The 23,541-nt window shown below is 44.0% G+C and overlaps 1 protein-coding gene across 2 annotated transcripts in view; it reads right to left on the bottom strand.

Annotated features, from left to right (window-relative positions):
• Positions 1-8,178: 8,178 nt before the first annotated feature.
• Positions 8,179-23,541, bottom strand: part of KMT5C (lysine methyltransferase 5C) — a 180,759-nt gene continuing 165,396 nt past the window's right edge. For both annotated transcript variants that reach the window (XM_078655051.1, XM_078655050.1), the window contains exon 9: positions 8,179-17,111. In XM_078655051.1, the coding sequence (XP_078511177.1) occupies positions 14,746-17,111 (2,366 nt within the window). In that variant the 3' untranslated portion in view covers positions 8,179-14,745. The remainder of the gene's footprint in view (positions 17,112-23,541) is intronic.

The following is a 23,541-nucleotide window of genomic DNA, read 5'->3' as shown; positions in this document are numbered from 1 at the left end:
GTGTACTATATATAACTTTCTAAATAAAATAAAGGAGGCCCTGTGTAAGATTTTCCATGGTCCTCCACCAAGACATCAGTTTTCATAGGAGACTAAATGTGAATCATGTTGTTGAACGACGCTTGAAATTGAATCCATTGCGCATCAAGCTGCTCCTGCAGCAGTCACATGGGGAGAGAGAAACTGGGGATCAGCAGGATGCACGAGGGCATCATTCCCAGCATGGACTTGAATATTCTCACAGAAAGTGTCTTTTTTGATGGGAGAACCAGTGTTATTTCTTGAATATGTAATACTCTTTCTAGAGTGGGAGAAGCTTTGCCCCTAGAAACATCTGAGCTTTGGAAGGAATGAGGGATGATTTTTCCAAATTGAGAACCATAGAGACTGTAAGAGATTCTGCAAGCTTGAGCGGAAGCTTCGGCCACCTGTAACGTAGGAGCCTTTATTAGCCAGTTGTCCAGGTAGGGAAACACCTGGTGTCCTGAAGATATCTGAAAGATGACGGAGCGTAACATTTTGTGGTGAGGCATTTGGATTTTATTTCCTTCTTGTTACCTGAAAGATGACTGAGCAGAACTTTTTGTGGTGGGGCATTTGGAGGGTGCTGGAGAGTGTCTATTAATTTCGCAGTGTCCATGTCTGCCTTTATGCACTGTAGCGCCTCATCAATGTGCCTGCCAAACAAGCACTACCCATAGAAGGGCATTTCAAGTACTATGGCCTGTACTGTTGTGAAGCATTTTAGAATCAAGCGCAATTTGCAGATTCATGCCCTTATATAGGTACAATTCACAATGCCCTTATATAGGCATAGAAATCCTGCCCATATTTAGACATAACCCATCCAGTCCAAATACAGGCATGGCTACTTCCACTAGTTCCAAAAAGACAACGATTTCTTGGAAAACTCTGCTTCAGCAGTCAGGGACATCCCCTTACTTGAATATTGATTTGTCCTAGAAATCATGGCGTTTTCAAAGAACTACCATTCCCTTGGGGTTCTTTGGTGATGTTATTATGTCCGACTTTCCGTCAAATTAGGCACCTTCAAGGTATAAATATGCCTACACTTGCCCTAGCAAACAAACGGTGGTTCGGAGCAGTTCGACTATCTACTTGCCCGACGCAGCTCACTACAGCAAGTGCCGAAGGAAGCCGACCCTCCAGCTGACGCACTGATAGAGAGGCTGCATTTCTCTCGCGGAGAATCCAGCTCCAGTGTTTCCAAGCTCCCCTCGCGGGGTGTTGGGAAAAGGAGTCCAGAGACAGAGATACGAGACCTCCTTCATTCTAAAACCAAGGTACGGAGCTGATTAGACCCTATGAGAACTCTTGGTTAGATTCTTGGCAAAAACAGATTAAACCTATGCTACACCTCACTTACTTCTTCTCTCGTACTAGACTTAGGTTAGGTACATTGGGGTAGGCGTATTTTAGACGCACCAGTTGAGTACTTTTTAGCCTTTGTTATTTATGTATGTATTTATCTATGGTCTAGGAGCCATACAATGCTTTTACAGTATTTTTTTTATAATACTCTTCTTACTGTATTTGTATATGGCATTTATAAAGCGCGAACTGTCGCTCCGAAAGGAGCATCCTGTACGCATTATACTTTGCAACCAGTATTACGATTGTAGCAGTTCACTTTACTTGCACGAGAAAGAAGACTGTTCAATAAACCCTTTTTATTGAAAACGCCCGTCTCTCTATTCCTCTGCACCTCTGATGAAACGAAGAATGCACGATTGACTGAGTAAAATATCTATCTATTGTTTCCACAACTCTGAAGATCAGTTTTATTCTTGGGGAAACAAAGTTGTCATGTTTATGCGTTTTCCAGAAACGAATCCCTTTTTGTTTATTCGAGAAAGTTTCTAGTGAGCTCTGAGCTAGCTGGCACTCACAATTAAGTCTAATATATTCTATAGAGACCTAGTAGACCCAAGTCCTACGTCAAATCTATAGGATATATTATTCCAATGTGCAGAGCCTATTGGGAATATAGAAACAACACTACAGTACCTCAGGATGAAAGGTGCTCACTCTCAGCCAACCCTGACGAAGCAGCACTGCTTCTTCTGCCATCTGGCGAGCGACAGTGGAGGACACATCCATGGGAATCCCAATGAGCTCCAAACATGCTCTTTCCCCTTCCAACAGAATGCCCATCACTTCCTTTTTATCATCCAGAAGATACTCCACCAATGAGGAAATATCCAACCATGGCTGCCAATCATACCGTCCTAAGATAGCCATGGCATTGGAAGCCCTAATGAAGGTGGCCTCCAGAGCAGAAAACCTTTTCCCTATGTTATCGTACCGGCTACCTTCCTTTTCAGGGAGAGAAAAGAACGGGGACAATGGATTTCTGGCCCTTCGCTGTGCTGCCTGCATGATAGAGTCCGGTCTATGGCGGCCAATAGGGCGTGTGGGCGAGTTGTCAAGGGCCTTGTACTTTTTGTCCAGCTTTGGAATTGCCGCTGGAATAGAAGGTGGTGTTTTCATTAGCTTGAGGCCATCCAGCCACTAAATATCTACTATGGAAATAGCCCTGATGGAACGCCGAGTGCCTGGCTTGAAATCATACAAAAAAAACATTCAGTCTGCTTAGCTGGCATGGGCAGATCGAAGATATTGGAGGCAGGCTCCAACAGATCATGAAAACCATTGATGTCTGCAGGAGGAAAATCTGCAGGAGGCGGGGTAGGAGATGGTGGCATGGAAGCTATATAAAGTAAATAACAAAGGGGGAGAGAGAGTTTTGAAAATGGATTCGTTCTCCCTAGTCAAGTATGTATAAACAAGATGAACCCATTTCTAGAATGGAGAGGTTTCCTTACAGTGGTAGGGATCACCAGAGTTGTTAAAATACCCCTCACACACCAACAGGCCCCTTGGTGTCATGCTTCATCATTGGGGTCTTCGCACCCCTCTACGGGATGTGGCGTGCTGTGACCTACGATTATGCGGGAGCACTTACAAATGACTGTGTGGTGTAGTTTTATGTGTGTGAGTGGTGAGGTTATCGGCGAGTGATGTTTAAAAAGTGCCTGGCTCGTGGGGTAAACAAAAACTATTATATTGGCCCCCGGGCTGACGCTATTAAAAGGGTGAAAGAAATGGAGGTGTGGTATGCAGGACAATGTACATTACCTCCTATGTGTGTGTGTCAACATGTTTCGGAGTCGTAACTCCTTCTTCAGGACTGGAGTACACAAATCCCCACCTTACTCACATTTCTCTACTTAAAAAATTGTGTGATTCTAAAAAGTGAGATATAGTGTAGTTTATGCAACGTACCTACAAATTTATGAATCTTGTCGCATAATAGCTGACCTGTTAAGGAAGAGTACAACATTTTTTTTGTGGTGGTCCACTCCTTAAACATCAGAGGCCAAGTGACCTGTGGACAAAAATCAGACGTGTGGCTCAGATCTCTAGACAAAATTTGTCATTCTATTAGTGAAATCGTGCCTAGTATGAAAAAAAAGGTACAGACAAGACTAACAAACAATCAACATAAATCACACACTCTAAAAACTAGCATAGTTGGCTGAAGGCAGGTTGATTGCTTAGTGAAATGCCATCGTTGTTATTATGGTATCCAGAGTATTTAAGTTAGTGCAGTGGAAAAATAAGGAGAAAGAAAACAAAACATACTGTTATGTAATGATTCCAATGCCTCATGAACCTTAGGACACGTAGGGGTCCTCGTGCTGGTTCGATACCTATGAATAATGTATTACATTGGTTTATAGTACTTACATTATCGTAGGGTTCGTAGTCCAAGACTGCTTGAAAGTATACTCACGAGGTACAAGCGAGAATGCCTCCCGTCTGCCCCATACGCGGCTCCGTTGAGTGCGGGCTGCGAGTGTCAGGTTGCTTTATTTATACTCTTTGCGGTTTGTTAATTAAGGGTTTAATTAGCAATTTAGAAGTCGGATATCGCCTTATTTGGGTATTCCGGTTTGTTACACCCCTGTTGCACCTGAGACGGCAAAAGCACGTTTAGCGCATGCGTCCTGAGCGGACGCTACTTTGCCTGAGCGTCAGTAGCTCCGTGAAAGGGGCTCATGAAGCCGGAGCGCGTTTAGCGCATGCGTCCGGAGCTGAGGCTTTTTGTGTGTTAGTAGCAGTTACGCGTTTTGCATATGCGTCCTGTCAGGACGTATCCTTCTTCTTGTGTGCGAGCACGTGCATGATGTGATAGTGCTCCTTCAAAGATAATGTCATAATACATGCCTAATAAGGCTTTATACCGAAATAAATTGCTCAATGTCATGTTTCTGGGGATGTTGATGTAAACATATGGGTTTTTAGTGATCGGTGACTCAAAACCTGAAAATGAGCATCATATCTCATTAATGTTAAGGCAGTTTACCTTTGGTTTTGGATCTAGACACAGGACAAGTACTGTAAAATCAGTGGGACGAACAAACTGATGCAATTTTTAGTTGAGCTGGCCCCAAGGAATCTCATCATTCAGGACTCTGTTGTGGGTGCCCAGCCGGAACACCCACCTTTGTTCCATCTCAAATAGTCCCATCTCCGATGGCAGTTGCTCTATTATTGTCCAAGCAATGTCATTGACGCAGTGTAGTGTTTCCAGTAAGTGTGTGGCCATTTTCGTGGTGCTTTTCTTACATCTGATGTTACTTTTGTGTTCATTCAGTCACACATTTACTGGTCTGGTGGTCATGCCTATGTATTCTAGGCCACAGGGACAGGTAATCATATAGATTACGTTTTTACTATTGCAGTTCGTTAGTCTTCGCTGGTCCCATTTAGTGCCATTGCTGAATGTTAGTTGTTTACTTCTCTTGGTAAGGTGACAGCTTGCACAGTTGCCGCAGGGATAGTGGCCTTGTATTCCATGTTGGGCGAGTGGTAGTGGGTGTTCTATTTTCGAACGAGTATGGACTAGTATGTCCTTGAGATTTTTGCCTCGTCTGTGGGCGAACATGGGTTTAGCGAAGTCTAGTGTTCCACATGTGAGGATGCGCCAATGTCTGTTTACGATCTTCGACACTTCGTTAGAATGTGTGCTGTATGTTCAGCTATTATGCTACAAGATTAATAAATTTGTAGGTACATTGCATAACCTACACTATATCTCACTTTTTAGAATCAAACAATTTTTAAAGTAGAGAAACGTGAGTAAGGTGGGGATTTGTGTACCCCAGTCCTGAAGGAGTTACGACTCCAAAACATGTTGACACACACACATAGGAGGTAATGCACATTGTCCTGCATACCACACCTCCATTTCTTTCACCCTTTTAATAGCGCCAATCCGGGGGCCAATTAAATAGTTTTTGTTTACCGCACGAGCCAGGCACTTTTTAAACATCACTCACCGATAACCTCACCACTCACGCACATAAAACTAAAACCTTCACACACCACACATAGTCATTTGTAAGTGCTCCCGCGCAATCGTAGGTCACAGCACGCCGCATCCCGTAGAGGGGTGCGAAGACCCCAATGATGAAGCATGACACCAAGGGGCCTGTTGGTGTGTGAGGGGTATTTTAACAACTCTGGTGATCCCTACCACTGTAAGGAAACCTCTTCATTCTAGAAATTGATTCATCTTGTTTATACATGGAAGCTATATAGTCATCTCATTCATCATGTGTATCCACATCAGTATGGATTTCACCTTCCTCTATTTGCTGCTGATCTACATCCTGAATTATATTAATAAGTGAAGGAAAAACTCTGACCTCTGTAGATTTAGGAGTGCCTAGGCCCGCTAGGTTAACAGGAGGTTCGTTCTTGAGGAGAGGGAGGCCGTTGAGGAGCATTATTATCTGAAAAGAGTCTACAATAATTGTCAATTATATGACGCAAGTCTGACACCAAGGATACCGGAACATTCACTGACAGTTCCCTAAAGTGATAACGTTCCTCCTTCTGGTCATCACAGGTGTAATGCTCCTGGAAAGATTCAGGCCTCTGTGCAGAAGCAGGATCTCAATCCAAAAACGAATACGCTTGCACCAGGTAAGAGGATGGATTGTTGTCCTCAATGCCTTCCCCATCAGAGTCCTGGAGACATTTTGAAAAATCTTGCATTTGTTTAAGATGCAGGAAGGTGGTTTTCCGCTTAGTCAATGGACCTGTCGATGGTGCTGTTGCCGATACAGCCATCTGCGGCACAGTCGTTGCAGCATGTACGATCTTCTTCTGCAGAGCCACAGTCCTAGTTGTCGATGGGGTGATGATCGACAGAGAAATCCTAGTCGACGGTGAAGGTCTAGTCGATGATGCAGTCAGCAACATTAGCTGCGGACCTGACAACGCTGCCACTGTTGGCGTTTTGACTGTTGTGGCCATCATCAATGAACGACTGTAGAGACATCAGCTTTATTTGTGGCGGTGAGAGTCGACGACAAAGCCGTCGACTGTCAAGATGACTGGTCTCTGACAGGAGTCAGGGAAGCAAAAGTTGGCGCGGAGGACGATTTTGAGGTCACTGCCTGACATTCTTTGTGGTGTTTCACCTCTGGTTTACCTTGCTCCTGGGACATGGACCTTTTTGAGTCTCCGTGATGAGAAGAGGAGCGGTCTTCCTTTCTTTTCCTAGTAGAAGAATGGGATTTCCACTCAGTTTCAAATTTGGTAGCCTTCTTCTTTTGGAGCCAGAGGAGTAAACTACCCTCTCTGTCTTTGAGAGTTTGGGCTGAAAAGGTGTGGCAACATCTTCATTCCCTGGGTTTATGGTCAAGGTAGAGGCGATAAAGACACTCTTTGGGGTGGGGGGTCTTCGGAGAAAAATGCTACACTTCCCACAGGTTGTACATGGCCTAAACAACCCTTTTTTATGCTCTGACATCTCGAAAATGAGTCGTAAAGACATACAAACATAGTACCTTGAATGTAACTGAAAGCTGTAGGTCAAACGTTGAAGAGAAAAACTGTCACAGAGCAGAGCTCAGAGAGTCTCTGCATCACACGACATGCGGTAAGAAATCTGAGGCATGGTGGCTCTGCAGGGGAAGGTTACTCGGAGGTCATTGCTGTGATTTGTTTAAACTTTGGATGTTATAAAATGAGGTTGAAAGGTTGCTAAATTGTGCTTTTCTTTTCTATGGCAGTCCATGGTAATGTCTTTAATACTGCTATTTGTGGTGTTACCATGGGACTCCCACCAGGATGAGAGGGAAGATTCAAGCATGTGAATCTATGAAAGATACACTACTGGAGAAATGGAACAATAGACTCTACATTAAACTCCCATGAGAACCAAGGTTAACACTTCCAGAAACAAATGTTTAGTGGTGTCTGTTAGATATGTTTTCCGTGGGAAATAAAGAAAGAAGACTGCTCATCAAATTATGTCTTTCCATTGGACTGAAGTAATCTAACCAGCAACAATGTATTCATGTTTTCTTGTCTTCAATATTAGTGCATGTTTCCTAGTCAGGACAATCTGCTGTGAACTACAGCTGCAGAGATTCTGCTGCCGGCTACTGCTGTTACCTGCCAACTTTGGAGGGGACGCTCCCAGATTGCAACCTTCTTATTCCTATCCATGACGGCTGTAGATAAATCTGTAGGTTTCCCTTAATTACCTGTTGAGGCTTTATTTATGCAGATTGCTATTTTAACTGAATGCTGATGCTCTTTAGATGTTGACATTTAGCAGAGTTATATGAACTGCTCTTCATGGGGAGTTCAACTATTTAACTAGTTTCTAACCAAATGCTCCTATGATCTCACGCTATTCCCTGAACCCTTTATGGGTTCTATTAACTTCTGATTCTGGACTTTTACTTAGAATAGGGATTGGTACTGGAAATCACATTATGGATGCTTTCAGCACCACCATGAGATCCAAATGCCAAAGAAGGGGCCAATCTTGACGGTGTTGAATGTCATGAATGGCTTGGGATGCAGAGAGGAGACTAGAAAAAGAAGTAATGAATGCACATACATAAAAGTACTCTATAAAATTGAACAAATAATGCAGACGCAAATTGTATTTTTATGCGGTTAGATTTTAACATCCATGCCACACTATACAGAAAGGTGTATTTTAAAGTTAATCAAAGTAAAAAATGCACCCACGCAGACTGTCACACAGAGGCATATATCTATATTCAGAGCAAAATGTATGATTCAACAATGGTCAGAGACCTGGCTTAAAATAAAACGACTCCCACATATATTTCTATGCATTTATTTAATGGAATAGAAAACCTCTGCAAATTCTGTGACCATTGCTTTATAAAATCACAGCAATCATCAATAGCGAGTGGGTTCCAATCCACATGCACAGGTGGCTTTTGAAGAACAGGCAGTCAAGGAACAAACCCCGTTGTCTGTCATCTTCTTGTCGCAGGGGGTGGGTTGAATAAGAAACGGAAAATTGTTCTGGGAAAAACTACTTGTCTAGGACAAACAAACAGTATTTAAAAGCAGTGGTTCAAAAGGACCGTTCCACATTATGCGTTACCCATCCCGCAATGAGGTTCATGAAATGTTACTCATATGCACCAAACAAGCAGCCCATGAAATAGCACCATAGCAGTTGGTTTTGTGGGCATTTCTTTTCAACTTAGCAAACAATTTGTGATGGCCACATTAACAATAGCACCACAGCTGCAAAGGTCCTACAGCAGGGAGGGGAGTGAGTTGCATGTCAGTAAATGGTCCCTTATCCACACTATAGCACCATGTTAGAGACACACCTTTGACCCAGTTTGACACCTCAATGACAATACAATGATGCAATCCATCCGTCAGTGGACCACTAACAAGATGTCCTTTGTTTTGATATATTCATTGCATTAGTCATGCAAGGTCAATCCCTCTGGAGAGGTGATGTGGCGCCTACCAGCATATATTTTCCACACATCTTAAGAGTAAAGGAGACAGGGTATTCTCTATACCACCAGTAGAGAAACCCTACCACATTGAAATGCTTCTTCTGGATGCCTGTCATTCTGCTTCATTAAGCAGAAATGTTAAACTCATTAAACCCTATCATTAGTTAAAATTGTATTTAAATGAACAGGGAAAACCAAAGAAAATGTGCATGCAAATGGGAAAGTTAAACTGAAGTAAGTGTTTCCATTGCACAAACAAAATGGGGATTTCCTTTTTTAAAAGACTCACTCAGAAACTAAAACTTGAAACACGTGGCCAAGAAGGGTGTATTAAAAATACAGTCCAAGTCACCCATCATACTCCTTTCAGTCAAGGCATGTGTTATAATGCGTAACACCTAACAAACTGGCAACCGCCAGCAGAACCTATAAATATCAAAAGAAATGTCAAGACTAACTTAAAATATAAAGGAAAATACATTAATTTAATCACTGTATAAGAAAGAAGCTATACGGTTATCTCTGAAGATAAGGGCGAGAATAGTCCATAACCCCTCCACCGGCATACACTTCAACATTACTAACATTTTCTTACGTAGGGGAAACAAAAAGAAGATCTATAAACAAAGAAAGGGGCAGTCATACCAACTAAGAGGATGTTTCAGCAAACAAGGAGGATCCTCGGTGACGTAGGGACCGGGGGTAAGTATTATTTCAAAACTACAGTTGTCCACAGGGGAGAGGAATTAAGTTAAGAACAATCAATGTTATACAATCAACACAATGTGCTATAAGTATAATTTGATTTTTTTTGCAAACATAAAATGCACTGGATGGTGGACCAAACATGACATGAAGATGAGATGTGCTTAGTAAAAAAAATTACTCATGTTACCTAAAGGTGTAATGTTTGTCACAATCAAATCCTCAAGAATACAGCCATCCATTTTACAATGAGTTAATGCAAAGAAGGGCCTGTATGTAATGTTGACGGAGTTTTGATCCTTTTTAATGTAGACATGAGTTGCAACATATTGCCAAGGTTAGGAAAAAAGTCTTATTGTAACTGGGATGAGATAGATCCGTTCAATCTGCAGTACAGAGGACGCTGCACTGCTGAAGTGTGGAGTCAAGAGGGGGCCGGTACATAGGAAAATCTGGTAAAGAGTACGGCAAAAGCAGGATACAAATTAAGCCCAGAAGGGTCTGTACATACAGAAAGAAAATGTAGCAGTGCACATTTATTGCTATCTCTACAGTAGACTGTGCGGGGAGAGCGAGGACCTCACTGCGCATGGCTACATTTTCTACATTTGATTCATCACTGCATTTTAGTTTTGGAAAATATCTAGTTAGACTTTTGGATATTAAAACTATGTTTTGAATTTATAACATTGATTGTTCTCATAACTTAATTCCTATCCCCAATGGGACCCCTGTAGTCTACCAATTAAGAAGGCAAAAGAGAAAGAACTGTGCCACAGCTTACAAACGGTACATAGAAGGCATGGTCATGGGTGAGAAATCACTTACTACGCATGGATGCCAAATTCTACGATTCTGGTTCATCACTAGCAGAACCTGGACCCAAAGCCTTCCAATCTCATTACAAAACACAAACTACAGTCATGTTAATATAAGCACTGTGGAGGTATTATGTTGAAGTTATAAGACTCTAGAATAGAAAAAGACATGGGAACTTGCTTGTAAATAGAGTCTCCCAAAATACCAAAAGTAAGCCCCGTTTGTTCATAAAGGACTTTGGACATGTTTGGACATGTCAAACGGGTAGTTTTCTGCTTTGTAAATGAACTGCACTGTTTGTAAAAGAAAGTACAATGATCAGTGGAAAAGGATTTTGTTATTTTCTTTTCATATCAGTAAAAGTGCCATCACAGCACAGACTGATAGTTTTTTTTCACCAGGATGCAGAGTTTTGGTTTTCCTCTTAAATTATTTGAGAGCCCCATTATTAATGAGACTAATTTATCAAGAAGGCAGTATGTATCAGCACCAAGAGGTCTTCTACAAAATCACAGTATTAACTAGGGAGCAGAGATCACCCTGGTACAATTTCTCATACATCATCCTTTCAAGGGTAAGTGTAGAAACCTTCATTTCAGACCATTTAGTGGTTATGAGTTCTATGCATAACATCTCCCTCACAACAAAGAAACAGGAACAAAGACCGCCTGCTGCTAAGTACATGGTGGTCCGTCCACAGATTGCTGTTCTTCTGTATCATTGAAGAGGAATAATGGTGGTGAATACACTGCTGCACCCGCCACAACACTTGAGAACATACAGATTGATTTGCTGTTATGAGGGCAATGACATTTGTGTTTTGCATTGACTATGAAGCACTACAGGGCAAAAAACAAAATCTATGAACTACTTACTATCCACCTCAGGGATGGTAAGGAGAAGTAACTTTGTGACAGACAGTTAGTTCTAAACTCTGAGTTCCATTAAGCACTAAGAGGCAGGCAATAAAATATGTACCATCAGTCATATCAGAGCAGTGCATAGAGTGAGATCTTAACTGGAGCAGAAGTCATTTTGCAGCAATGAGCGTTACAGACTACAGCTTTTTTGAAGTCCATCCATGTACTAAGTGCTACACATAATCAAAAATATACTCAGCAGTAGTATGTGTATGAATCAGTTGACTCATGAGTTGTGCAGAAATATACTTGTTTGAAACACAATTAATTGATATACGGCATCCATTTTGCTTTCAAAGAACCCCTACACAACCTTTGAAAATATCTTCGGTTAAGAACAGTACAGATCTATTTGGCAGTTCACATGCTGGTTGTAATGCTCACAAAATACTTAAAACAGAACCACATGATGACCTAATGGAAGGAAATAAGAAATGCTGAGAAAGGGAGAGTTAGAAATAGCATAATGAGAAATGATGCAAACTGCCATTTTGACGATCTTGAGGCCTTCAACACCATACACCAATTTTCATGTCAATAAATCAGAGCCACACTTTAGCAACAAGTGATTACTCAATAAAAAATTATAAATTGAACACACATAAGTGAACAACTGTGCCTGAATTTCGTTCATAAGGTAAACTAGTACCTAGTTCTGTATCATCTATAAGGGCTCAGCTTCTTCTTCAACAAGAAGCTGCTGTGAAAATACCAGTGGTTAATCCACCAGATCCAATTACACGACACTGAACACTCCAGACCACAAGAAGGGCTACAAGTGCCTGTATATTTGGATTTACCTTATCCCACCAATACCACTCCTGCCCCATACTGCCAGGTTATGGGCATACAACCATTTGCCAAAAAGGCCATTCCCTGCACCTTTGGATGATCTATGACCATATGATACAGTTTTGTGGAAATCCCACGCAAAGACAGTTGAAAACCCTCAACCTACCCTGAGAAGCCTCATCAACATCATGTTTGCTACCATGGCCTAGTTGAATGTAGCCTGCCCAACTTAGGAGCTTTATGTCAAAGCCTTAAACTGGAACTACGTAGGACACCAACATACATGATGTATGGTGTTAAATGAGTTTTTAAGGGCTTTAATGGTTACTTCACATACTTAAAATGTTACCAGCTCGGCCTTAGAGAAGCAACAACCGACACGGTGAAATTCTTACCATTAGCAGATTGGACGCTTATAGCAAGACTTTCCAATCAGCAACTAAAACATTTATTAATTTTGAGAGCTGGTGCCTATAAGAGAGATATTCACTTAAGAAGTTACAAGGTTACATTTTGGTAGCTAAGGCGCAATATTAGTTTTCTACAACTAGCAAGTCAGGGTGGACATAATGTTTATACTCTTTTTTTTTATTGGAAGTTCAGTTGCACGAAACGGAATAGTGTGCCTTTGGTACTATGCTTCTTCTATATAGATCCCTCTATGTTCTGTTGCCACTTCTGGAAAAGAATTACCAGATACAACAACCACCTTCAATACTGTAAGGCACGTACATCAATATATGGACAGAAGAATAGCTTGTGGTGGGTACTACGATTACGCTCTTGCCTGCACGTTAATCACTTTCAGGGAAGGCAATGAGATCTATAGACCAGATCATTCCTTAATTGCGTCACTGGATGCAACACAGTCCATCGGTTTAAATAGCAGCTAAACTAACTGCAGTTCCCATGTAGGACTTTGCGAAAAGGCAAAAAACGAAGAAAAAAAAATATATATATGGTAAACTGCCCCCCGAGAAAAAAAATCACTGCAAGTCAAATACTATCCTATGTGGCAACTTGTTCTGTGTACTGTTGCTCACTGCTAGCACAATGGCAAAACCTACCATTGGCAATCTATAGTACTGCAAGCACTGGGTATCATTAGACTTCACTCCCAGGAATTACAATAAAACAAATTGGTGGTGTGTGTGTGTGGAGGGAGGCAGATATTGAGTCCACCGACTGATTGATGCACCTATTGTTTACTTTGCAGCAGAGCCAACAATTACAAATTGGTCTAAGGAGGCACAAAGGTTGAATGGCTGCCGCCTTAAGGTGTTGCATAAAGTTCGGCATGGATATTCCCACATCACATTAAATCAAGCTTTCCTATCTAAATCTCTGACAACGGTGGCATTTAAATTCAATCCCCCTAGGCTGAAATCCTGCATTAGGCAAGGGATGGCTATCGCTGGGGTGTTTTTGCCAAATAAACTTCAGGCTAATCCTGTGGTGTCCAAAAGGGCTGCAGCCATGCTATATTTTCAGAAAACCTACCAAGTAAATGATCCCTATTAAGATTCATTGTATGTACATTAATTTCCTCAATATCCTGAAAAATACAGCATGTTGGTAACTAAGGTCCATTACTGGACACCACAAAGCCAAGACATCAATGGAAAAATCTTAGCTCTACCAACAAGCAGGGGAAAGCACAAATGTTGGAGGAACTTGATTAGTTGAGCAATTTGCAGCTAGTTGCATAAAGAATGGCAATCAGATTAGTTCTAATATTTATAGATATATAAATATATTGACATATATCACTAAGTGTCAACATGCTAACCACGTTTGAAAATCGATACCAAACTATGTGAGCCCAATGTTACATTAAAACTCCAGATCACTACTTTCAGCTATAAATAACCTAAATACAGCGCTCTCTTTAATGACACTGGGTGTACCTGAAAATAAGAGAGCTGTTCATTTTTGACTCCAGGCAAACTATTTTCTGGAATCTAGTTTCAATCCTATTTATATAGCACCATTTGAAATAATTTTAAAGACGAAGTGGTAGAAATAAGGTAGGTGTATTTGGAAAAAAAAGGTGCAGAGGGAGAGAACAGGGAACATTTTAAATGATTTTAAAGAAAAAAAGTTGAAATAAGCCAATGTGGTTGAAAAATATGAACAAGAGGAAGGGTGGATTATAATGTAATTAAGGAGAAGAAATGAAAAACAACAAAAGGAAAAGGAAATATTATAACAAAATCCAAAGGTCAACTTCAAAAGCTGTGGCAGATTTCTAAATGTTTTATGCCTTCAGCAAACCAAAGCTGTGGCTACCCAAAGTCAACTGGGCAAAGCCATTTTGCCCAGGTTGACTCACCTGGGGCATGAAGAGAGATTTTATTGATGGGAGGGGAAAATATATTTTCTACATGTTTTTTTGTTTTTCACATCGATTGTTTCTTTACGCAGAAATGAGAAGAATAACACCTTTGTAAGAGGGTAAAAGTGGAAGAATGAAATCAGTTTCATCAAAAATGAACAACTAACGGAAAAAACAACATCTAGTGACCTGAAACATGGGCCCCACTGATCTGTCCCCTCAGTTAACTCTTCTTCCATTTCTGACAAAAAACAGTCCCCTCTTCTCCAATCTCATGGTTGCTAAATTCACTATTTTAATAACCCAGGTGTAACATAAACAGCTTGGTCCCTCAACTGGAATCTTCACTTGAAGTGGATGCTATATCCAAGTCTATGGATCCGTGACTCACAACTAGTCGTAGGCGTTTGGATGGGGTGAAAGGGCTGAATGCCACTGTTCGTTTTGTGTCTACATCTATTGTCGGGCTTTCTTCTTCAAGAGAGGTGTCTTCAAAACAATCCATTATTTTGGGCTCAGATAATCGCTTAATTTTTTTCATGCCTGGGGAATGCGCTTGAACGGCATGCGTTCTTTTCTGGATGTTCGTAACACTAAGCTGCACATACGCTTTTGAAGATAACTTGGGATCCATTGCAGCTCCCAAATTGCATAACTTCTTAACATCCACAAATGGACTGCTCGATGTCTTAGATGTCTGGCTGCGAGACATAACCCTAATACCTTGCTGAAACTGTCCCACTGGTGTGAAATGAGCATGGTTGGATGTTGTCTTTCGGCTAGCAGGAAGTAGATGTCTATGTCCCTTTACTACCTCCCTTGAAGATGAGATGGCACTTTTAGGCACTGCAACCTTAATGCTTGTTTTGAAAAATGTCTGTTTGGTCCTGGGCGACCTACGAACTTCAATGTGTGAAGGTGTTTCAGAGTTTTTGAGGTCTTTTTCAACAGCACCTGGTAAATCACCCACAGATTTGTGTGGAACTATAAGTACTTCACTGCTAGGTAGGTGATCAACATCTACCCTCAACTTCATTCCAGATTCCTGCTTTGAGGTGTCTTCAGGTAACATGCCAAAAATTGCATCCTCTAAGTATTTGGGGTCATTGCTTTGTTGAACAGTATCTGTAAAAGATTGTTTAATGGCAACTTGAGGGTCGCCATTTAGATTGGGAGTGAGAGCCATCTCAGATTCCTTACTCATGTCCTTTTTTGGGTTCGCTTGTGAACCAGAGAAAATTGACATTTGGACATCTTGGATAGTGGATTTGCTCAAGTCCACTTTAACATAGTGGGTTAAGCCAAACGTTTTAGGCAAACAAAGGTCTAGCGCTTGGGATGAGCACAATGAATTTGTTTGCAACCTTGTGTCAGCAGGCCCAATAGTTGAGCTCAACTCTGCATCATTATTTTCCCCAGATGTGGCAGAGGCAAGTTTTTTGTTTGAAGACAGACACAAGTGGTGCCGCTGGCGTAGACCCAATGAACCACGAACATTGCTTTGCAGTCCTGTAGCATTTATTGCCCCAGACAGTGCTGAAGAAAAATCCTGGTCTGGTGTGAAGTGGGGAAAGAGTTTTTTTGGGTGATGACTTGATGAGCCATGTTTATTTCTTTGCCTTCCCAGGTGCCCTTCAGGTTCTGACAAAGAACATACATTGGAGTCTTTAACACGATCAATCCTAACATTTGGACGGGAAAGGTTATGGTCTGAAAATAAGCGAAGTTGTCTTCTGTGGCTCAAGCGTTTTGAGCTACGGATGCTTTCCTCTGGAAGTACATCAGGTGCTGACAAACTACAAATTTTGGATTCTGCAGCATTTATAACATTGACATCTGTAGGGGAAACATGCTGGCCTACAGATAGGCCATCAAGAAGGCGCCTGGGTCCCAGATTAACCAAAAGCCATGCGTTTTTTGGTTGCCTTTCCTCAGCAGGCTCTTTGGGTGTGACAAAAGCCATTGAGCTGGGCTCTGTAATAAGGTCATCCCTAATTTCTGAAGAGCTTTGGTCCTTGTCTAAAGAAACAGGAGGCAAGCTGCTACTTGCATGCAAGGCAGGAGAAGAAGACACCTCTGGTGTTATAATGTTCCACTGGGAGCCGGGGCCCAGCTTCACAAGTTTTAGGCTAGGAACTTTTGTAAGAGGTTGACTGGAATTGCTAGCCTCTGAGTGCATGTCCAAGCATCCTTTATTGCGATCTTTAGGGTTTGTATCAATCTTTTTGGTAACTGTAGATTTAGAAGATAAGGAAACTGCTACCGATTGAGACTTCGTTCTTGTTTGTAGAATTTTTGAGATTCGGCTTTTCAGCTTAAGCTTTGCATGGTTTTGATCGTGACGCATGTGGGACAACACAGGCTTGCTAGTCATCCCTAAGCATTCATTGCGGATAAGCGGAGTCTGATGCCGATAGTTTTTGTCACAACTGGCATAGTTATGAAGCAGAATTCGTAGATCCTTCAGAACAATTCCACTGGGCAGGATAAACTTCACTGGCATTTCTGGATTTCCACTACTAGAGGCAGAGGTCATGTAGAAAGGACGTGGGTGCCCTCCACTCCGTCTCTTTGCGCTGCCAGGAGAAAAAGGACTGGATGTGTGTGCAAAGGGGGGAGTCCTGAGTCTTGCAGAAGACGTCCTCCTGGATCGAGAACACCGTTTCTTTACAGTGAGGGATAGTTTGTACGTAGGGCCTACAACAGAAGAGCACAAACATTGGTCATTTACCACAGAAAGTATCTTATAAGCAAAACAAACAGCCAGTAATACTGCACTATAAAAACTGAACAAACAACAAATTATTACTCAAATTTCCTCTGTTTACTGAGATTACTTGCCTGTAACGGCAACAATGGCACTGCTTTTCCAATAAAATCACATTAAATGGTTTTATGTTATTAAAACCAACTGAACAACTTTATGATGATGTAATAAATGTATTGTTGGGTAGTTTTGAGTCAAGTGTTTCTCCTAGAATGAAGGGAGAGTGAATTCCAGCCCTCCAAGGACTACGATGGAGGTTTGCGGGACATTAAAACGTACACAATTTTTCCAAAATGATAATGTTACCCAGTAAGCATTTGTTCTTGGCATGTAGAGCTGTAGACACACATGCTTTGCATACTCCTGCCTTCTAGTATTGGATCCGGATGTTTGCAAGTTGTTTTTCTTCTAAGAAGTCTTTCCCAGTCACAAGGTAAGATGACTCCTCCTTTGGTGGAGTGTGCATGGGCATCAACTCCATTGTTAGTTTTCCCGCAAGACGGTGAGAATGGAGTGAGTGTAGCACAAAGATGTCCATGCGTATGTAATGTAAATATTGAGAACTGCAACAACTACAGGTGCCCAGGGAGGTGGGCGGGCAAATGTGAATCTGCAGCTCTATATGCCAATAACAGATGCTTACTGGGTAAGTCATGTTATCTGTTTGATGCATGTGTACTGTAGATAGGCCTGCTTTGCATAGACTATAAAAGCAGTATTCTCCCAAAGCGGTGGCTAATCAGTAGATGCAGCAGTTGTCTGGAAAAGTGTTTTAGCTCTGCATACCAGACTGTGAGGGCACTGTGGTTATAGCTGGATTACACGGAAGCAGAATGATGCTAATTCCCAATGCCCATCTCAGAACATCTCCACAAAAGCGCTGTTACCACCTTCTGCAGACATGTACTAAGGGGGAAAGGGGATGAGGAAAGAGAAGAGACAGACAGAAGTTGCGGTTTCCCTTCCAACAGCCTCACGAGTGAAGTTGTCTATTTGGTTGGAAAATATGTTCTGGCCCCTTGCAGTAGTCGAAAGTATAAGGCAAAATGTGTCTCCATGGCGATGTATGGTGCACCCCTTACAAATAATGGAAATGCATTTCTAAAGTATATCCTGGCAGTCCCGAATAGCATATCCTCATATGTTTGCCATTCTGAATTGGGTATGCCTCACATTGCAGATCTTATAAAAATGGAAACCATTCTTTTATGGCACAGGATATGTTCATCGACAAAAACCATGCTTAATCAGGACATCTTGAAGGACAGCTTAAATTTGGATGGGGCTCCAACTATCCTGTGGCTAAGGTATGTTCGGGATTTCATGTGTGACCTAGGCCATTTAAACTACTACACTTAACCTAGTACTATGCCTACCATCACAAGAAAAGAGTTTAAAAAAAAGAGGGCCTAAGTTATTAGAAACACTTACACTATCAGCAGGGATCACAAAGCTCACTGTGCTGTCCAACCAACTAATTTTAACAATTTTTATTATTCAATCATATTTAAAAACGGTGCCTGGTGGCTATGAAAGGTTCCTATTGACCAGATTCAGACATGGGATTTTGCATAGACTTCTACATTTCTCAAAAATGAATGACTGGTTGTGAATAATGCATTTGGGTCCCTATGATAACCATTCAGAACAATCCACCAAACATTCTGTTTTATTCTGTAGATGTTATGGTGAATTCTGGAAAACGTGGATTGTACCAATTTTAATATCCTTGGGTAATAGACAATGTCGTCCTGCGTTCGTTGTATTACAATTTTTGGAAAATGAACATATAGCTTGGAGGGCAGCAATGTTTTTAAAGAGTGTACTTAGACGCAGGAAATGCATTGTAATATGAACGTCTAGCCCACTATGAAAAAAGGGACAGTAATTAAATGAATTAATTTTGTACTTAATATTTTTATTTTTACTGTGTATTGTATTTTTTATGTGCTTTTATGATTGTCTAAGACAGTAATCAAATAAACTTTTTCTTGACTTGTCGAACCTGTAATACAACACATGCATATGTAATTCTTATACACAACATACATCACGTCATCTTAACTGTTCTAGAATTATTTCATACCCAAACAAGTTCTAAGTTGTGTTAAAGCTTGAAAAGTAATTTCTTCTAAAAAATAAAGACATGCTTATCAACTATATTTTGTATAATATTCTAGTGTCTTTTACTTCCATGGGAAGTACTTGCGTGACTGAGCGGGATCAGAAGACCAAATCAGCAGTTCTGTAAGAAGAACTTATTGACGCTCTTCATTTAAGCTTTTTTCTCAATTATAGAACTCCTATTTGGTTTTATTTCTCTTCTTGCTATAGTCTCAATATTTAGACTTAGTTTAACTTGAAACAAAGTATTTAGAAATAACCCTAACCTGAATGTTAAAAGTTGGATGCCAACACTTGTCAGATTGTTATCTTGTTTAAACCTTTTTTTTCACTTTTGACCTAAGAATAACCTCTCTGCAACACAATAACATGTTTGAATGACTGAAGCACAAGTTACTACTTGTGTAACGATATATCTGTAAGAGACATTAGTTAGTGATAGATTCCTTACCTTAGAATATCCCCAGGCGTCAGACTGGATCCGGAAATTTTTTGCGTAGCAGTACCCTTGCGCCTCGGTAGGCGTCGTCTGCGGCTCCGCGTCTGTCGTCGGCGCCGTCATGACGTCGTCGGAGTACTTAGACGCCGCCTCCGCGTGCTGACGTCAGTTCTTAGACACAGCTTGTCCGCGCCAGAAACGCAGAGCCGTGTTAAAAACCAACACTGGTGCCATTGAAACTAGGGCCCTGAAAGGGGATAACCCTAGATATCGGTTCGCAGAACGGGGAGGATGGGTGGGTCGGTAAGGAATCTATCACTAACTAATGTCTCTTACAGATATATCGTTACACAAGTAGTAACTTGTGCATCTGAAAGAGACACGTTAGTGATAGATTCCTTACCTTAGAATAGGTACCCCAGCAATACCAACCTCGGTGGTGGGTCTGCGAACCAATAATCACACCAGAAAGTCCTGGAGGACAGAACGGCCAAAGAAGCCATCCCTCCGGACTTGGCTGTCCAGGCAGTATTGTCTTGCAAACGTGTGCAGCGATGCCCACGTTGCTGCCTGACAGATGTCTTGTAAGGGCACTCTCCGGCCCAGGGCAGTTGTAGTCGCCGTGGCTCGGGTGGAATGAGCCCACAATCCAACAGGGGGCTCCTTTCTAGCCAAGGAGTAACATGCCTGGATACACAAGATGATCCACCGGGAGATGGTCCTCTTGTGCACCGCTTTCCCCTTCTTAGCGCCCACGTAACCAACAAAGAGTTGGTCATCCGCCCGGAACTGGCGTGTGCGATCCAAGTAGAAAGAAAGCGCACGTTTTGGGTCCAGACGGTGGAGCCGCTTTTCTTCTTTAGCGCGATGCGGTGGCAGAAAGAAGGTGGGCAAGGTGATAGACTGCCCGATGTGGAAGGCAGTGACAAGCTTGGGCAGGAAAGATGGCTTAGTACGCAACACAACCTTGTCCGGATGGACAGAAAGGAAAGGAGGAGTACAAGAAAGGGCCTGGAGCTCACGCACTATCCTGGCAGAGGTGATGGCAACCAGAAAAGCAGTCTTCAAAGTAAGAAGGCGGAGAGGACATTTGTGAAGTGGCTCAAAGGGAGCGCACATCAGAAACGTAAGAACAAGTTTCAAGTCCCACTGAGGCATCACAAACGGAACAGGAGGAAACGTCAAAGGCCTCTGATCTCCGCCTCTCCCATGTGTCCGTCACCACTACGTGCTCCGGTTGAGGAAGGGAGAGGGATCTGCCGCTGACCCAATCGCGGTCTGTGAGCCACCACTGCAGCTGTCTTGCAGTGCCCTCCGAGATCAGGACATGGTCGGACAGGTTGCCCTGATGCTGGGCCCACTGAAACTTCAGGTCCCACTGAGGAGCCCGCATCCGCCACCTGGCGTGATGCACCAGTAGGATGCAGGAGGCCATCAGCCCCAGAAGCCGCAGCGTCAACCTGACCGAGACCCGGGATAAAGGCTGAAATATCGGAATCAGAGCCTGAATATCCCGGACCCGCTGTTCGGGGGGATAAACCCGAAACTGTGCAGAGTCTAGAACCGCTCCGATGAAGAGGAGCTTCTGAGAGGGGCACAGGTGTGACTTTGGCACATTGATGGAGAACCCTAGCTGGTGCAGGAGATCTGCCGTAGTCTCAAGGTGGATGACGACTGTCTGGGGCGAGCCCACCTTCAACAACCAGTCGTCGAGGTAGGGGAAGACTGAAACCCCTAACATGCGCAGATGAGCTGCGACCACCACCATCACCTTTGTGAACACCCGTGGGGCGCTGGTAAGGCCGAAGGGGAGCACGGTATACTGAAAGTGCTCGAGGCCAACCGTTAACCGCAGGTAGCGCCGGTGGGCCGGCAGGACGGGGATGTGGAAATAAGCATCCTGCAAGTCCAACGCTACCATCCAGTCTCCTGGGTCGAGGGCAGCTAAGACCTGAGACAGCATTTTGAACTTCTCCTTCCGGAGGAAGCCGTTGACGTTCCGTAGGTCCAAGATAGGGCGTAGGCCCCCTTTGCCCTTCTTGGGTACCAGAAAGTAGTGGGAGTAGCAACCACACCCTACTTCTGGCCCAGGAACGCGCTCGATGGCCCCCTTGGCCAAGAGGGCCGTAACTTCCTCCTGCAGAAGTCGCAAATGATCCCCCGATACACGGTGGGTCTGTGGTGGCATGGCTGGAGGAGTCGCCTCGAAGGGGAGGGAGTAGCCCCTTCGGCCGATCTGCAGCACCCACCTGTCCGACGTGACAGTGCGCCAGTGGAGGTGGTGATGGCGAACCCTGCCCCCCACTGGCGTCACATGGGCCTGAAAGCACAGACTAGGAGGGTTTTGAGGCGGATGCTGCGGGGGAAGGTGTGGACTGACCTCGCCGTTGACCCCGACCGCCGCCACGGCGGTTTCCACGGCCGCCACCTCGTTGGGTATTACCCTGTGGAGCGTGGCTGGCAGCACGTGTGGGTACACCCCTTCCGTGGCCACGAAAGGAGTGAAAGGCAGCAGATTGCTGGCGCGGGGCCGAGAGGCCCAAGGACTTGGCCGTAGCCCTGGAGTCCTTAAAGCGCTCAAGCGCATGGTCTGCCTTGTCGCCAAAAAGGCGACGGCCATCAAACGGCATGTCCATCAGTGTGTTTTGGACATCGGCCGAAAAGTTGGCGGACCTCAACCAGTCGTTGCCATCGCTCTACCTAGTGAGTCGGTGGTATCCAACCCACACCGGATAGAATATTTGGCTGCATCCCGCCCCTCCGTAAGGGCTTGGCCTTGTTTGGCCCGTACCTCAACGGACACTGGCAGCACTTCCGCAACCGTATCCCACAGAGAGTGGGTGTAGCGGCCCAAGAGGCAGGCAGTGTTGGAAGACCGCAGTCCCAGACTAAGGGAGGAGAAGATCTTTTTACCGTACTGCTCGTACCTCTTGGATTCCCTGTCCGGCAGAGCCGACGGGAATACGGTCTGGGGAATTGGAGGCCTGGATGACCAGGCTCTCGGGGGTGAAGTGGGGTGGGTGGACAGGAAACATGGGTCGCCCGGAGCCGGGCGGTGGCGTCTGGCCACGTTCCTATCTACGGGCGAACCAGTAGCGGGCTTGGACCAAGTGCCCAAAAGAACGTCGGACAAGGCCTCGTTAAACGGCAGCAGAGGCTCGGCTGAGCATGACTGCGGCTTAAGGACCTCAGTGAGGAGGTTAGTCCTCACGGCCGCGACGGGGAGCTCAAGGCCCAAGGCCTTGGCCGCCCTCATCAACACCACACTATAGGTTGCCCCCTCCCCCATAGCCACGGTAGGAGGTGAGACAAAGCCAGTGTCGGGCGAAGTGTCCAGACCACTGGCATCCCCAAGTTCACCTGTCCAGTCCTCTTGGGACTGACATTCACGTGTCAGAGGGTCCTCAGACCCCTCCCAATACTCCTCATCACCCATCTCCTGATACTCGGGGTTAGAAAAAGATGGGTCCGGTTCATGGAAAGTAAACTCTCCGAACGGCGTCTGAAGCGGCGCCGCACTGGCGCCGGAACCGGGTCGAGGGAGGCATCGGGGACGGCGCCGCCCGAGGACGGCGCCGGGGGTGACACCTGGGGGGGTCGGCGCCGGGGAGGTCGTCAAGTCCACCGGCGGCGACCCGGATCCTGATCCAGTGGGGCCCTGCGGCACTGGGCCTGAAGGCGCCGACGGCGTCGGAGCCGAAGCACCCGACGGCGTCGGGGCTGAAGCCCCCGACCCGCTAGGCCCCCCAGACGGGTCCGCTGGGCCCGAAGGCGCCGCGGAGCCCATCGGAGGAGAG

Source organism: Lissotriton helveticus, chromosome 7, assembly GCF_964261635.1.
Source record: "Lissotriton helveticus chromosome 7, aLisHel1.1, whole genome shotgun sequence".
In the NCBI taxonomy this organism is placed as follows: Eukaryota; Metazoa; Chordata; class Amphibia; order Caudata; family Salamandridae; genus Lissotriton; species Lissotriton helveticus.
Note: the sequence above shows the minus strand (reverse complement) of the source record. Positions and strands in the feature narration are given on the sequence as shown.